Source organism: Zonotrichia leucophrys, chromosome 4 (genome assembly GCF_028769735.1).
Source record: "Zonotrichia leucophrys gambelii isolate GWCS_2022_RI chromosome 4, RI_Zleu_2.0, whole genome shotgun sequence".
NCBI lineage: Eukaryota > Metazoa > Chordata > Aves > Passeriformes > Passerellidae > Zonotrichia > Zonotrichia leucophrys.
This window is the reverse complement of record NC_088173.1, coordinates 71,788,950-71,806,597: the sequence shown is the minus strand read 5'-3', so window position 1 is coordinate 71,806,597 and position 17,648 is coordinate 71,788,950. Positions and strand designations below refer to the sequence as shown.

Genomic DNA, 17,648 nt, shown 5'->3' with positions numbered 1-17,648 from the left:
GCCATGACAACGGGGGCGGGGCCGCGCAGAGCGTTGCGCTGCCATGGCAACAGAGGGCGAGGCCTGCGAGGAGCGTCCAATTGCCATGGAAACGGGGGCGTGGCTTTAATGAAGCGGTTCTGCTGCCCTGGCAACCAGGGCGGGGCTCAATGGGAGCGTCGTGGTTGCCACGGCAACAGGGGCGGAGTTTAATGGGAGCGTTTCTGCTGTTATGGAAACGAGGGCGGAGCTTGAAGGAAGCGTCGCGGTGTCATGGCAACGGGAGCAGGACTTGCAGGGTGCACCCTATTGCCATGGAAATGGGGGTGGGATATGAACACTGGGATGGGATATAGACATCGGGGTGGGATATGGACTTTGAGATGGGTTATGGACACTGGGAATGGGATATGGACATTGGGATGGGATATGGACACTGGAATGGAATGTAGGCACTGGCAATGGGATATGGACACCATAAATGGAATATGGACACCATGGATGGGATATGGACATCGGGATGCGATATGGACACTGGGAATGGGATATGGAAACCAGGGATGGGGTATGGACATTGGGATGAGATATGGACACTGGGACAGGATATGGACACTGGAGGTGGGATATGGACACGGGGATGGAGTATGGACACTGGAATGTGATATGGACATCATGGAGAGGATAGGGACATTGGGAGTGGGATATGGACACTGGGATATGATTTGGACAACGGGATGGTATATGGACACTGGAGGTGGGATATGGATATTGGGATGGGACATGGACACCAGGATGGGATATGGACAATGGCACAAGATATGGGGATGTTGGGATGGGATGTGGACAGCATGGATGGGATGTGAACATTGGGAATGGGATATGGACACAGGGATGGGATATGGACACTGGAGGTCAGGTATGAACACAGGGGTGGGATATGGACACCATGGATGGGATATGGACAATTGGACAAGATATGGATATATCCCAGATAAGGATATGGACAGCATGGATGGGATATGAACATTGGGAATGGGATACGGACACAGGGATGGGATATGGACACCATGGGTGGGATATGGACACTGTAGGTGTGATATAGACACTGGGATGGGACATGGACGCAGCCACAACCGCAGGAGGTGACAGTGACACCCCCAGACCGGGGGCTGGTGGTAAATGAGACCCCCCCAGCAGGGAGAACCGCCCCTCACCTGCACCTGGGGGAGGTTCTCAACTCCCACCCCCTCCTTGTCCCCTCCCCCAGCCATGTCCCCTCCTCTGGCCGGGCGGTGTCCCCAAATTCCCCCCTCAAATGTCCCCCGCGCCTTAAGCCCCGCCCATCCTCTGACCCCGCCTCTCCACCCATTCCTACTTCCAATTGGCCGCATCTCCCGTCAATCATCCGGCTCCGCCCCACCCCCGTGGTGCCACGCATAGAGCACTTCCGCATTATCTCCGGCTCCACCCTCCGCGCCTTTCTATTCGCTGTAAATCCCGCCAATAATAGTTTTAACCAATCATCTTCTTGTCCCCGCCCGTCATGCACTCCCATTGGCTGTCGCCTCTTTGATGTTGTCGGCCCCTTGCGGACGCGGCGCGGGACCGGGACAGCGGGACCGGGCGGGACCGGCGGGGCCGGACCTACGCGACCAATCGCGACCGAGCGGCCACATTCCAAACCGCGACTCCGGCACACCGAAGGGCGACCGCGGGCTGGTGGCGTGTCCTCCGCCGTGTCGCTGGGCACGGCGGGTGGCACTTGGGGACATCCCCGCTGGCTTTGTCACCTGTGTCCCGTGTGACGTCAGAGTCCCCCCCACGGGTTTTCCTTTAGGATTTCTCCCGGAATTCCCTCTTTTTTTTTTTTAATTTCCCTCCTCCGTTTTTTAAATTTTTTACCCTCTCCCCCCCTTTTTTTCCTCCTTTGTCTTCCCCTCCCCTCTTTTTTATTCTCTTCTCCCTCCATCTTTTCCGTCGTTTAATTCATTTTTTTCCTTTTTTCCCACTCTATTTCCCCACTTTTAATTTCATTTTCCACCTTTTTTACCCCTTTCTTCCCCCTCTTTCAGTTTCCATCTTTTATCACGTATTTTTCCACTTTTTATTCCCTTCCTCCCCCTCCTTTCCCCCTTTTTATTCCCTTTCCCCCCTTTTTTCCTCATTTTTATTCCCTTTTCCCCACATTTCCCCATTTTTAATTCCCATTTTCCTCCCTTTTTCCCCCCGGACCTTTTTTGGTTATTTTCTTTTTTTTTTTTCCTGTTTTGTTTGTTTGGGAATTTTTGTTTTGTTTTGCTTAATTTTTATGTGGGACTGATATTTTTTGAGGGGGTTATTTGGGTGTGTTCTAGGAATCTTGCGGTTATTTTGGGATATTTTAGGTTATTTTTGTTCTTTGGGGTTTTTTTTTGGAGCTATTTTGGGGTTATTTGAGATTGTTTTGGATTTTTGAGTTTGTTTTGGGTTTTTGGGTTGTTTTTGGTGTTTTTTATATTTTGGGGGGTGTTGGGGTAGTTGGGTTTTGTTTTGGTGTTTTTTTGGGGAGTTTTAAAAATTTTTTGGGGGGGAGTTGGGGTGTTTTGTGGGTTACTTTTGGGCCTGTTTGGGGTTTTGGAGGTATTTTATGGGTTTTTTCGTTTTTTTTTTTTTTTGTGTGTGTTTTTGGGACTTATTTGAGGGTGATTTTGGGTTTGTTTTGGGGTTTTTGGGGGGTGGTTATTTGAGGAATATTTTGGAATTATTAGGGGTGTAATCTGGGTCAATTCAGGGATTATTTTGGGGTTTTTAATGCCTTCTTTTGTATTATTTAAAACAATTTATTCTCTGCTCAGCTGTGATTAATTTGAGGTGCGTGTCCCCAAATGGGGGGGGGGGTTGGGGTCCCCAAAATGTCACAGGAGGTGGAGGAAGGGATGGGGCACATCAATCAGGGACAGATTTGGGGTCATGGTGGGGGGTGACACCGGGATTTGGGACAGATTTGGGGTCCTGGGGGGGAATTGGGACATTGGGGACAGGGGTGGGTGAGGGACCTGGATTGGAGTTGGGAACGCCTGGGATTGGGGGATCCCTGGATAAAGTGGGGAGATCCCAATGGATTGGGGGATAATCCCATAGGTTTAGGGGGATGAGACCCCTGGATATGGGGGATTGATCCCACTGGATATGGGGGATTGATCCCACTGTTTTTTATGGATGATCCTCTGGGATAAGGGGGAGGATCCCACTGCTTTTTGGGGATTGATCCTACTGGTTTTGGGGGATGAATTCCCTGAATAGGGGAAAGGATCTCTCTGGATTGTGGAGTGAGATCCCTAAATAGGGGGGATGATCCCACTGGATAAAGGGACTGAGATCCCTGGATAAGGGAGATTGATCCCACTGGTTCTGAGGGATGATTCCATTGGATGTGGGGGATGAATTCCCTAAATAGGGGGGATTGATCCCTCTGGTTTTGAGGGATGATCCTCATGGATAGGGGGGATGAGATCCCTAAATAAGGGGGCTGATCCCACTGGATTGGGGGATTGATCCCACTGGTTTTTGGGGATGAGATCCCTGGATATGGGGAGATGATCCCGCTGGATAAGGGGAATTGATCCCACTGGTTTTGGGGGAGGATCTGACTGGAGAGAGGACATGACAACCCAGGATGTGGGGGATGAATTCCCTGAATGGGGGAATGATCCCTCAGGATTGGGGGGAGGTGAGATCCCTAAATAGGGGGAATGATCCCACTGGTTTTAGGGAACGATTCCATTGGATATGGGGGATGGCATCCCTAGATAGGCGGGATTGATCCTTGTGGGTTTGAGGGATGATCCTCTTGGATGGGGGGGATGAGATCCCTAAATAAGGGGGATGAACCCACTGTTTTTGGGGGATGATTCTCTTGGATAAGGGGGAATGATCCCACTGGATTAGGGGATTGAACCTATTAGATGTGAGGGGGATCATCCCACTGATTTTTGAAGGATTGAATCTCCTGGATAAGAGTGGGATCATCCCATAGGATGAAGAGGGATCAACCCACTCATTTCTGGGGGATTGAATCTCCTGGACATGAGTGGGATCATCCCACAGGGTGGGAGGGATCATCCAATTGATTTTTGGGGGATTGAACCTATTAGATGTGAGGGGGATCACGCCACAGTTTTGGAGGGATCATCCCACAGGATAAGGGGAATTATCCCATTCTTTTTGAAGGATCATCCCACAGTTTTGGAGGGATTGTCTCACAGGATAAGAGGAATCATTCCACTGTTTTTTGGGGCATTGAGCTTCCTGGATATGAGTGGGATCATCCCACAGTTTTGGAGGGATCATCCCACGGGATAAAAGGGATCGCCCCACTGATTTTTGGGAGGGATCATCCCACATTTCTGGAGGTATCTGAGCCCCCTGGATCCAGGAACCATTCAGCATTAACGGGGTCACCTCACAATTCCCAGAACCTCCCAAACCCCCATAACCCCCCTGCCCCTCCTTGGGCACAACTCACCGAGGTGACTCCGCCAAGGTGACCCCATGGGGACACTCAGGGGGCACTGAGGTCCCTCTGGCACACCCAGGGGAAGCTGAAGTTGCAGTTGTGGGTCTGGACCCTTGGGAGGGGGGGATGAACCCTCTGGATTTGGGGAATCATCCCACTGATTTTTGGGGGATTGAACCTATTAGATATGAGGGGGATCATCCCACAGGATGGGAAGGGGATCATCCCACAGGTTTTGGATGGATTATCCCACTGATTTTTGAAGGATTGAACCTCTTGGATATGAGTGGGATCACCCCACAGGATGGGAGGGATGATCCCACATGATGGGAGGGATCATCCAATTGATTTTTTGGGGGATTGAACCTATTAGATATGAAGGGGATCATCCCACTGATTTTTGGGGGATTGAATCTCCTGGATATGAGTGGGATCACCCCACAGGATGAGAGCGGTGATCCCACAAGGTAGGGATGATCATCCCACAGTTTTGGAGGGATCATCCCACAGTTTTGGAGGGATTGCCCCACAGGGTAAGGGGAATTATCCCATTCTTTTTGAGGGATCATCCCACAGTTTGGGAGGGATCATCCTGCACTTTTGGAGGTATCTGAGCTCCCTGGACCCCAGGAATCATCCTTCAGCATTAACAGGATCACCCCACAATTCCCAGAACCTCCCAAACCCCCATAACCCCCCGGCCCTCCTTGGGGACAACTCGCCGAGGTGACCCCGAGGGGACACTCAGGGGACGCTGAGGTCCCTCTGGCACACCCAGGGGAAGCTGAAGTTGCAGTTGTGGTCGTTCCAGAGCCCCGCGCCCACCGGGTGGATCTGCACGCAGCTCTCGCCGCCCCACTGGCCGTGGTCGGTGCTGTCCGGCTGCCCTGGAGCCCAGAAACTGCCCCGAGGGCACCGGTCAGGGCGGCATCCCAAGGGATTTAGGGGATCACCCCCCTGGTTTAGTGGGATCACCCCACTGGATTTAGGGGATGAACCCACTGGATTTAGGGGATAAGAGCCCCATGGATTTGTGGGATGATCTCACTGGATTTAGGGGATCTGAGCCCCAGGGATTTAGGGGATCACCCCCCTGGTTTAGTGGGATCACCCCACTGGATTTAGGGGATGAACCCACTGGATTTAGGGGATCAGAGCCCCATGGATTAGTGGGATGATCTCACTGGATTTAGGGGATCAACTCACTGGAAATGGGTGGGATCGCCCCACTGGATTTAGGGGATCTGTGCCCCATGGATTAGTGGGATTGTCCCACTGGATTAGTGGGATCATCCCACTGAATTTCTGGGGGATCTGAGTCCCCTGGATTAGTGGGATCACCCCACTGGATTTAGGGGATCTGAGTCTCATGGATTAGTGGGATCATCCCACTAAATTTCTGAGGGATTGAACCTCCCGGATAGGAGTGGGATCATCCCACTGGATTGGTGGGGTTGTCCCACAGGATTAGTGGGTTCATCCCACTAGATTTAGGGGATCATCTCACTGGATTTAGGGGTTCTGAGCCCCATGGATTAGTGGGATCAACACACTGGGTTAGTGGAGTCATCCTGCTGGAAGTGGGATCTTCCCATTGGATTTCGGGGATCTGAGCCCACTGGATTAGTGGGATCATCCCGCTGGGTTAGTGGGATTGTCGCACTGGATTTAGGGGATCAACCCACTAGATTTAGGGGATCTGAACCCCATGGATTTAGGGGATCATCCCACTGGGTTAGTGGGGTCATCCCACTGAATTTAGGGGATCTGAGCCCTATAGACTAGTCGGATCATCTCACTGAATTTGTGGGGGATTAAACCTCCCGGATATGAGTGGATCATCCCACTGGATTTAGGGGATCTGAGTCCCATGGATTAGTGGAATGATCCCACTGGATTAGTGGGATCACCCCTCTTGATTAGTGGGGTCATCCCATTGGATTTAGGGGATCAGCCCACAGGATAAATGGGATTGTCCCACTGATTTCTGGGGGATTGAGCCTGCCCAGCACTCAGGCCCAGCCATGTCCCCAAGTGTCCCCAGGTGTCCCCACCCCGCTCACCTGTGCTCGGGGACATAGGGGGTCCCATCTGACCAGCGCCAGGAGCCCCCTGTGCCCGTGGCCGTCAGCCCGATCCAGTAGGTGCCACCCCGGGCCTCCCGTGCCAGGTACGCCTGGGGACACGGGAGGGGACACAGGGACAGGGGAGGGGACACGGGGGAAAGGGGGCAAGGGGAACAGGTGAGATGGGGTGGGAAGGGGGACATGGGGACAGGTGAGGGGACACAGGAGGAGACATGGGAGGAGACATGGGGACAGGTGAGGGGACACAGGAAGGGAACACGGGAACAGGTGGGATGGGGTGGGAAGGGGACACGGGGACAGGGGAGGGAACATGGGGACACGGCAGAAGGGGGCAAGGGGAAAGGGGGCATGGGGAACAGGTGGGATGGGGGACGTGGATGCAGGGACAGGTGAGGGGACACAGGGACAGGTGAGAGGACATGGGGACAGGGAAGGGGACACGGGGGCAGATGAGGGTCAGGGGAATGGGGGACATGAGAAAGGGGGCAAGGAGAATAGGTGGGAAGGGGGGCATAGGAGGGACAGGTGAGACAGGTGAGGGGACACGGGGACAGGTGATGGGACACGGGGGAATGGGGGACAAAAAAGGGGGAAAGGGGAACAGGTGAGATGGAGTGGGAAGGGGACATGGGGACAGATGAGGGGACAGCAGAATGGGGGACAAAGGACAGGGGAACAGGTGGGATGGGGTGGGAAGGGGGACATGGACAGGAGGACAGGTGGGACAGGTGAGGGGACACAGGAGGGGACAGCAGAGTTGGGGACAGGGGAGAGGGGACAAGAAGAAGAGTTAGGATGGGGTGGGGAAGGGGACATGAATGGGGGGACACGGGACAGTGTGGCAGGGGACACAGGGACAGGTGAGGGGACATTGGAAGGGGGGACAAGGGGTGTGCAGGTAGGAGGGGGTGGGGGACCAGGGTTGGGGACAACAACGGGCAGGTAAAGGGGGACAGGACAGGGCCTGGGGACAGGATTTGGGGACAGGATCTGTACCTGGGATTTGGGGACAGGGGCTGTGTGCAGGATTTGGGGACCTGACAGGGACTGGGAACAGGGGTTGGGGACAGGATTGGGGAGAGGACAGGATTTGGGGACAGGGGCTGTGCCAGGATTTGGGGATGGAATTTGGGGACAGGACAGGATTTGGGGACAGGACAGGATTTGGGGACAGGGGCAGTGTGCAAGATTGGGGGATGGGATTTGGGGACAGGGGCTGTGCTGTGATTTGGGGACAGGACAAGGTTTGGGGACAGGGCTGTGTGCATGCGCTGGGGACAGGATTTGGGGACGGGGCAGGGGCTGTGCCTGGGATTTGGGAACAGGACAGGATTTGGGGACAGGGACAGGGGCTGTGCTGGGATTTGGGAACAGGACAGGATTTAGGGACAGGGGCAGTGTGCAGGATCTGGGGACAGGATTTGGGGACAGGACAGGATTTGGGGACAGGCCCCTACAGGTGCCCAGGCAGACGCTGCTCTGGTGGGAGGGGACAGAGCAGGACAGGGCAGCAGTGGCCGTGCCCAGGGGTGTCCCCAGCCTCACCTGCTCCTCGGCGCTGGTGACAGAGGCCAGGTGCGCGTGTGTCACCGCGCAAGCGGCCTCGGCCGCGGCCCAGGGCTGCCGCTGCACCGAGAACAGGTAAATCTTGCCCCGGTGGTAGCGCCAGCCCAGCGCCAGCGCCTGCAGCCACCGCCCTGTGCGGGGACACGGCCACGCCAGTGTCACACCCCGTGTCACACCCCTGTTACCGCCCTTGTCACCTCCCCGAGCCCGGCGTCCCACAGCCCTGCGCGGGGACACGGCCACTCCCCGCCACACCCCGTGTCACACCTCTGTCACACTCCTTGTCACATCCCCCTTGTCACACACCTCTGTCACTGCCCTTGTCACCTCCCCGAGCCTGGCGGCCCACCGCCCTGCGCGGGGACACGGCAACACCCCGTGTCACACCCCTGTCACACCCCTGCCACCGCCCTGCCACACCAGTGTCACACCTTGTCACCTCCCCGAGCCCGGTGCCCCAGAGCCCTATGCAGGGACACGGCCACACCCCTGTCACACCCCGTGTCACACCCCTGTCACCGCCTTTGTCACCTCCCCGAGCCCGGCAGCCTACTGCCCTACGCGGGGACACGGCCACACCCCTTGTCATACCCCTGTGTCACACTCCTGTCACACCTCTGTCACCGCCCTTGTCACCTCCCGAGCCCGGCACCTCACAGCCCTATGCGGGGACACGGCGACACCCTTGTCACCGCCCTGTCACACCCCGTGTCACCACCTTGTCACACCCCGTGTCACCGCCTTGTCACCTTCCCCGGTCACCCACCGAGCCGGTCCTGCCGCCGCTGTGCCGCTGAAGGGGTGTCACCTGTGGGGACACGGGGACAGCAACAGGAGTTGGCTTTGGGGACAGGGGACACGGGCTGGGGACAGGGACGAGGGCTGGGGACAGAGTTTGGGGAAGGGGACATGGGCTGGCGACAGGGTTGGGGACAGGAGCTGGGAACAGAGTTTGGGGACAGGGGACAAGGTTTGGGGACAGGGACAAGGGCTGGGGACAGACTGTGAGGACAGGGACTGGGGCAGGATATGGGCACAGGTTAGGGACAAGGGGTGGGGACAAGATTTGGGGACAGGGGCAGGGACCGTGGGCAGGATTTGGGGACAGGGGCTGTGAACAGCATTTGGGGACAGGACAGGATTTGGGGGCAAGTCAGGGTTTGGGGACAGGACGGGGGTTGGGGACAAGGGCTGTGCATGGCATCTGGGGACAGCGGGGGCAGCCCGGGGGCTGCAGGCAGGGTCTGGGGACAGCTTGGGGACAGTGCCACTCTCGGGGGTCCCTCACCGTCGGGGTCGGGTCCCAGGGGGTCGGTGACCGCCGCCAGCTCCGCCCGCGCCGCCCGCAGCTCCCCCCGGCTCTGCACGTCTGGGGAGGGGGGACAGGGTGTGACAGGACCCCCGACCTGCCCGGGGTCACTGCCAGGGGGGTCCCTGTCCCCTCCTGACTCTGCCCGGGGTCTCTGTCCCCTCCCGATCCCCAATCCCTGCCCGGCTCCCCCAGCTCATCCCGACCCCTGCCCAGGACCCCCGACCCAGACAACGCCCCGAAGTTCGGTCTGGCCGTGCCCATTTTGGGGAGGCGACAGCGCCGGGAGGGGACCCGCGACCCCTGCACGGAGACCCCCAGTCACTCCCTGCCCGCTCCCAGCCCCTCTCCCAGTCATTCTCCCAATCCCCGTCCTCTCCCAGCCCTTCCCCAGCCTCTTCCTGCCCCACTTCCAGGTCCTTCCCAGCCCCTTTCCCAACCTCTTTCCGACTCCCAGACCCTCTCCAACCCCTCCCCAAACCGCAGCCCCTTCCTAACCCCTCATCCAGCCCCTTTCCAGCCATTTTCCCAGCCCCTCCCCAACCCCTGTCCCACTCCCATCCCCTCCCCAGCCCCTCCCCATTCCCAACCCCTCCCCAAACCCCAGCCCCTTCCCCAACCCCTCCCCAGCCTCTTCCAACTCCGTTCCCATCCTCTCCCAGCCCCTTTCCCAGCCCCTCCCCAGACACTCCTCCAAACCCCAGCCCCTCTCCCAGCCCCTTTCCCACTCCCATCCCTTCCCCAAACCCCAGCCCCTTCCCCAACTCCTCCCCAGCCTCTTCTGAACCAATTCCCAGCCCCAGCCCCTCTTCCAGCCCCTCTCCAAACCCCAGCCCCTTCCTAACCCTACTCCCAGTCTCTATTCCAAACCCAGACCCTTTCCCAACCCCTCTCCCACTTCCATACCCTCCTAACCCCTTTCCCAAACCCCATCCCCTCCCCAAACCCCAGCCCCCTTCCAGCCCCTCTCCCAACCCCTCCCCAAACCCCAGCCCCTCTCCCAGTCCCTTTCCAGCCCCTTTCCCAATCCCTCTCCCGCTCCCAGCCCTCCCCAGCCCCTCCCCATTCCCATCTTCTCCCAGCCCCTATCCCAAAGCCCAGCCCCTCTCCCAGCCCCCTTCCAACCCTTCCCCAAAGCCCAGCCCCTTCCCCAACTCCTCCCCAGCCTCTTCTAACTCCATTCTCATCTTCTCCCAGCCCCATCCCAAACCCCAGCCCCTTTCTAGCCCCTTTCCCACTTCCATCCCCTCCCAGCCCCTTCTCCCAACCTCTCCCCAACCTCTTCCAGGCCCAATCCCATCAACTCCCAGCCTCTCCCCAAACCCCAGTCCCTATCCCAGCCCCTTTCCCACTCCCATCCCCTCCCCAAACCCCAGCCCCTTCCCCAACTCCTCCCCAGCCTCTTCTGAACCCATTCCCAGCCCCAGCCCCTCTTCCAGCCCCTCTCCAAACCCCAGCCCCTTCCTAACCCTACTCCCAGTCTCTATCCCAAACCCCAGACCCTTTCCCAACCCCTCTCCCACTTCCATACCCTCCTAACCCCTTTCCCAAACCCCATCCCCTCCCCAAACCCCAGCCCCCTTCCAGCCCCTTCCCCAACCCCTCCCCAGCCTCTTCCAACTCCGTTCCCATCCTTTCCCAGCCCCTCCCCAGACACTCCTCCAAACCCCAGCCCCTTCCAGCCCCTTTCCCAACGCCTCTCCCACTCCCATCCCCTCTCCCAACCCTCCCCAAACCCCAGCCCCTCTCCCAGTCCCTTTCCATTCCCTTTCCCAATCCCTCTCCCGCTCCCAGCCCTCCCCAGCCCCTCCACATTCCCATCCTCTCCCAGCCCCTTTTCCAAATCCCAGCCCCTTCCCCAACTCCTCCCCAGCCTCTTCTAACCCCATTCTCATCTTCTCCCAGCCCCTATCCCAAAGCCCAGCCCCTTCCAAACCCCTTTCCCACTTCCATCCCCTCCCAGTCCGTCCCCAACCCCTCCCCAGCCTCTTCCAGCCCATTTCCCAACCCCTCCCCAAACCCCCAGCTCCACTCCCAGCCCTTTCCCCAACCCCTTCCCAACCTCTCCAAAAACCGCAGCCCCTTTCCCAACCCATCCCCAAACCGCAGCCCCTTCCTAGCCCCATTCCCAGCCCCTCTCCAAACCCCAATCCCTTTCCCAGCCCCTCCCCAAACCCCAATCCCATTCCCAGTCCCTCCCCAAACCCCAATCCCAGTCCCTTTCCAAACCCCAATCCCATTCCCAGCCCCTCCCCAAACCCCAATCCCTTTCCCAGCCCCTCCCCAAACCCCAATCCCATTCCCAGTCCCTTCCCAGCCCCTCTCCCACCCTTCCCGCCTGTCCCCCCGCCCCTGGCTGTCCCCATGGCTGTCCCCTGGCTGTCCCCATGGCTGTCCCCACTCACAGAGGGTGCCCAGCGCCGCCAGCCCCGCCGCCAGCAGCAGCAGCGCGGCCGTGCCCAGCGCCCGGCGACACGCGCGACATCGCGGCGACAGCGCCGGCGACAGCTGGGGGTCCCCGCGGTCCCGGGCGGGCGGGTACCGCACCTCCAGCGTCTCGTACAGGTCGGGGCTGTTGGACATGGCCCTGGGGACACGCTGGGGACAGGGACGGTGCTGGCCCCGCTTCCTGCCCCGTGCCAGCCAGGGAAGAGGAACCGCGCTGGTGCCACCCGGGCGGCGTCACGCGTGTCCCCCACGCCCACAGGGGACAGGCAGGGGATGAGGGCGCTGGACCCTGCGGCCAGCCCTGACTGTGTCCCTGTGTGTGCCTGACCCTGTCCCCATCCTTGTCCCTGTCCCCAGTCCTGATTCTGTCATTGGGCTGGTCCCTGTCCCTGTCTGTCCCCAATCCTGTCCCCATCTTTGTCCCTGGCTCTCTCCTTGTCTGTGTCCCTGTCTGATCCTGTCCCCATCCGTGTCCCTGTCCCCAGTCCTGATTCTGTCACTGGGCTGGTCCCTGTCCCTGACTCTGCCCCTCATCCTGATCATGTCCCTCTCCTTGTCTCAGTCTTGTCCCTATCCTTGTCCCTGATCCCGATCCTGTCCCTGATCCTGATTGTGTCCCTCTCCTTGTCTCCAGTCCTGTCCCCATCCTTGTCCCTGATCCTGTCCCCATCCTTGTCCCTGATCCTGTTCCCATCCGTGTCCCTGTCCGTGACTCTGTCCCTGACCTGTCACTGCACTTGTACCTTTGTCTGTCCCTATCCTTGTCCCTGACTGTCCCTGATCCTGTCCCAATCCTTGTCCCCAGTCCTGTCCCCAGCCCCTCTCCCAACCATCCTTGTCCCTTGTCCTGGTCCTGTCCCTGACTCTGTCCCTGTCTGATCCTGTCCCCATCCTTGTCCCCGTCCCTCATCCTGATTCTGTCACCAGACAGGTCCCTGTCCCTGATCCTGATCATGTCCCTGACCCTGTCCCCAGTCATGTTCCCATCCTTGTCCCTGATCCTGTCCCTGTCCCTGAACCCGATCCTGTCCCCATCTGTGTCCCTGTCCCTTACCTGTCACTGCCCTTGTCCCTGTGTCTGTCCCTATCCTTGTCCCTGACTCTGTCCCTGATCCTGATTGTGTCCCTATCCTTGTCCCCAGTCCTGTCTCTGATCCTGTCTTTGCCCCTGACTCTGTCCCTGTCTGATCCTGTCCCCACCCTTGTCCCTGTCTTTGTCCCCAGTCCTGGTTCTGCCACTGAACTCATCCCTGATCCTGTCTCTGATCTTGTCCCTGTCCCCGACTCTGTCCCTGGCCCTGTCCCCATCCTTGTCCTGATCCTGGCCCTGTCCCCGACTCTGTACCTGACCCTGTCCCCATCCTTGTCCTGATCCTGGCCCTGTCCCTGACTCTGTACCTGACCCTGTCCCCATCCTTGTCCTGATCCTGATCCTGTCCTTGTCCCTGATCCCGGCCCTGTCACTTCTCCCCGTCCCTGATCCTGAACTTGTCCCAGTCCCTCTGTCCCCAGCCCCATCCCCGGGTCCCTAAATCCCTGTGTGTGTCCCTAAATCCCTGTGTGTGTCCCTAAATCCCTGTGTCCCTGTCCCCATAGTTCCACCCCAACCCCTCTCAACCCCAGCTCACTTCTCCCACCCTCAGGCACCAAAAATCCCAGAGAAACCCTGGAAGCCCAGTGGGCCAGTCACCCCAAAATTGGCCAAATTCACCCCAAAATTGGGGGAATTCAAACTGGGCATGGACACCCCAAACTGAGAAAATTCACCCCAAACTGAGAAAATTCCCCCAAGCTGGGAAAATTCATCCCCAAATGGGGCAAATTCACCCCAAACTGGATCCAGTCGCCCCAAACTGTGAAAACCATCCCAAAATTGGGGAATTTCCCCACACTGGCCAAATTCACCCCAATATTGGATAAATCCACCCCAAAACTGGGCAAATTCACCCCAAAGCTGGGCAAATCCACGCCAAACTGGATCCAGTCACCTCAAACTGGGTCTGGTCCCCCCAAACTGTGAAAATCTATCCCAGAACTGAGAAATTCACCCCAAAACTGGACAAATTCACCCCAAAACTGACCAAATCCACCCCAAAACTGGGCAAATCCAACCCAAACTGGGAAAATGCATCCCCAAATGGAACAAATTCACCCCAAACTGAGTCTGGTCACCCCAAACTGTGAAAACCATCCCAAAACTGGGAGATTTCCCCCACACTGGCCAAATTCACCCCAAAATTGGATAAACCCGCCCCAAAACTGAGCAAATTCACCCTAAACTTGGAAAATTGATCCCCAAACTGGGTCTGGTCACCCGAAACTCGATCTGGTCACCCCAAACTGGGTCTGGTCACCCCAAACTGTGAAAACCATCCCAAAATTGGCCAAATTTACCCCAAAACTGACCAAATTCACCCCAAACCAGACAAATCCTCCCCAGTCTGGAGTATTTGGGTCTGGGGTCGCCCTGAGCACACCCAGGCCCCCATTTGGGGTCCCCTGAAGGGAATTTCGTCCCCCCCCCCCGAGTCACCCCCTGTCCCCACCCCCTTCTTGCTCAATTCCCGTTTCCTTCCCCATTCCCCGTCCCGGATATTGGGGAACCTCCGGCCTGAGTCACACCTGGGGTGTCACCAAAACCCCCCCTGAGGTCCCCACGGGGAATTCCCAGGGGGAAGCAGAAAAAGTCCCAGAGTTCCAGCCCAGAATTGAGGGGTTTTGGGGTTTTTAAAAAATTTTTCCTACCCCAAACCGTTCTGGGATGAGGGGGTTGATGGAAACCTCATCCCAATGATCCTGGGATCTCCATGGGATTGGTTTGTGGTGACTTTTCCTGGTTTGGGGGTGAATTTTCCCTGTTTGGGACGACTGGTTCCAGGTTTTTGGTGACTGGATCCAGTTTTGGGGTGAATTTTCTCAGTTTGAGGGAATTTTCCAAGTTTGGGATTACCAGTTCCAGTTTTTTGGTGACTGGATGCAGGTTTGGGGTGAATTTGCCCAGCTTGGAGTGACCAGTTCCAGTTTTTGGGTTTCCTTGCCCCATTCTTGGGTGTCTGCTCCCAGTTTGGGGTGAATTTGTCCAGTTTTGGGGTGCTCAGACACATTTTGGGGTGACTGGGCCAAGTTTTGGGGTGAATTTTCCTAGTCTGGGGTGAATTTCCCCAGTTTGGGGGTAACTGTATCCGTTTTTGGGGTGAAATTTCCTGGTTTTAGGATTAATTTTCCCAGTTTGGGGGTAACTGTATCCATTTTTGGGGTGAAATTTCCCGGTTTTGGGATTAATTTTCCCAGTTTTGGGATGATTTTTCTCAATTTTGAGAGACTGAACCCAGACTGGGGTAAATTTTCCCAGTTATGCTGTGAATTTGTCAAGTTTTGGGGTGACCAGACCCAGTTTGGGGTGACTGGATCCAATTTTTGGGATGTCAATGCCCAGCTTTGGGGTGAATTTGCCCACTTTGGGGTTTCTGTGCCAAGTTTGGGGCGAATTCACCCAGTTTTGGGCAAATTCACCCAGTTTGGAGCAAATTTGGCCTGTTCTGGGATTCACTGTCCAGTTTTGGGGTGAATTCTCCCATTTTTGGGATATCAGTGCCCAGTTTGGGGTTTTCTGTGCCCTTTTCTGAGGCACAGAACTTCTCCCATTTTTGGGCTGTCAGTGCCCATTTTTGGGGTGTCACTGCCCATTTTTGGGGTGTCAGCTTCCAGACTGGGGTGAATTTACCCAATTTGGGGTTTTCTGTGCCCATTTCTGGGGCACAGACGTCTCCTATTTTTGGGGTGTCTGTGCCCATTTTTTGGTGTCTGTGCCCAGTTTTGGGGTGTCAGTGCCCATTTTTAGGGTTCCAGTGCCCAGATTGGTGTGAATTTATCCAGTCTGGGGTTTTTTGTGTCCATTTCCGCGGCACAGAACTTCTCTCATTTTTGGGGTGTCAGTGCCTGTTCTTGGGGTGTCACTGCCCATTTTTGGAGTTTCAATGTTCATTTTTGGGGGTGTCGGTGCCCATTTTTGGGGTGTCAGCTTCCAAACTGGGGTCAATTTACCCAATCTGGGGTTTTCTGTGCCCATTTCTGGGGCACAGAATTTCTCCTATTTTTGGGGTGTCTGTGCCCATTTTTGAGGTTTCAAAGTTCATTTTGGGGTGCCAGTGACCATTTTGGGGTTATCTGTACCCATTTTTGGCGTGTCTGTGTCCATTTTTGGGGTTCCAGCACCCAGACTGGGTTGAATTCCCCCACTTTGGGGTTTTTAACCCCATTTTGGGGTGACCCCTGCCCGTCCCCTGCCCTCACCCAACGTGGCCGCCGCGGGGCTCTGACGTCACACCGGGTGTGCCCCTGACGCCACCACGTGGGCGTGCCCCTGACGTCACCACCCACGCACAGGGCGCCCCCTGCCGGGCCACCCGGTCAGTGCCGGGGTGTCCCCGCGGTCCCCCGGGGGTGACAGCGGACAGGGGGGGTGGCACTGTCCCCTCGCCCCTCGGGGTCACCTCTGCCACCCCCAGCGGGGCTTGGTGGCCTTGGGGTGGCCCTGGGAATGTGGGGAATGAGCCCCCACCCCATTCCCGACGGGAATCCTGTGGGATCAAGCCGGGCCCCCCCAGGGACCCCAAATCCCTCCCCCGGCGCTGTTTGGGGTCCCCCGGTGTCCCCCCGGCCCCTCTGTCCCCATTGGGGACATTTAGGGCACAGATCCCAAAGGAGCCCATCCCGGGAATCCCAATGGGAATGGGAGTGGGGAGAGGAGGGGACGGTCCTGGGGGAGTGGGGTGGGATGGACAGATGGACACTGGGATGGATGGATGGATGGATGTATGGATGGATGGATGGATGGACATTGGGATGGAGGGATGGGCACTGGGATGGATGCTGGGAATCACAAATGGACACTGGGATGGACGGATGGAGGATGGACGCTGGGATGGACTCATGGACATTGGGATGGATGCTGGGAATCACAAATGGACACTGGGATGGACAAATGGACAGTGAGATGGATACATGGATGCTGAGATTGACACTGGGGTGGACAAATGGACACTGGGGTGGACGGATGGAGGGATGGACGCTGGGATGGAGGGATGGACGCTGGGGTGGACGGATGGATGCTGGGATGGACAAATGGACTCTGGGAGGGAGGGATGGGCACTGGGATGGACAAATGGACACTGGGATGGATACATGAATGCTGAGATGGAAGTAGGGATGGACAGTGGGATGGATACATGGATAGTGGGATGCTAGGACAGAGAGATGGACAGTGCAATGGACAGGGTCATGGACTGATGGACAATGGGATGGATGGACGGACAGATACTGGGATGGACAGGAGCATGGAGAGGAGAACCTTGGGATGGACAGGGTCATGGGCAGATGGACAATGGGATGGACAGGGTCGTGGATGGTTGGGCACTGGAACAGGTGGAGAAGGACGGACATGGCAGATGGACATTGGAATGCATGAACAGATGGAGACTGGAATGGATGGATGGATGGATGGATGGATGGATGGATGGATGGATGGATGGACATTGGGATGGACAGGAGGACAAAAGGATGGACACTGGGATGGATGCATAGATGAAGGGATTGTAGGATAGACAGATGGACACTGGGATGGACAGGGGGATGGGTGGATGGACAGATGGACATAAATAGGGTGGGGGCATGGACAAAAGGACACAGGGATGTATGAACACTGGGATGGACAAATGGATGCTGGGATGGACAGACAGATGGATGGATGGATGGATGGATGCTG

At 57.1% G+C, this 17,648-nt stretch overlaps 1 protein-coding gene across 1 annotated transcript; it reads right to left on the bottom strand.

The window, feature by feature from the left end:
- Positions 1 to 5,218: 5,218 nt before the first annotated feature.
- Positions 5,219 to 12,019, bottom strand: LOC135447386 (C-type lectin domain family 4 member F-like). The gene is made up of 6 exons (XM_064712325.1): positions 11,842 to 12,019; positions 9,416 to 9,496; positions 8,894 to 8,935; positions 8,107 to 8,258; positions 6,538 to 6,650; positions 5,219 to 5,375 (listed from the first exon to the last, which is right to left on the bottom strand). The coding sequence occupies exons 1-6, from the start codon at positions 12,017 to 12,019 to the stop codon at positions 5,219 to 5,221; spliced, it is 723 nt and encodes a 240-aa protein (XP_064568395.1).
- Positions 12,020 to 17,648: the final 5,629 nt, after the last annotated feature.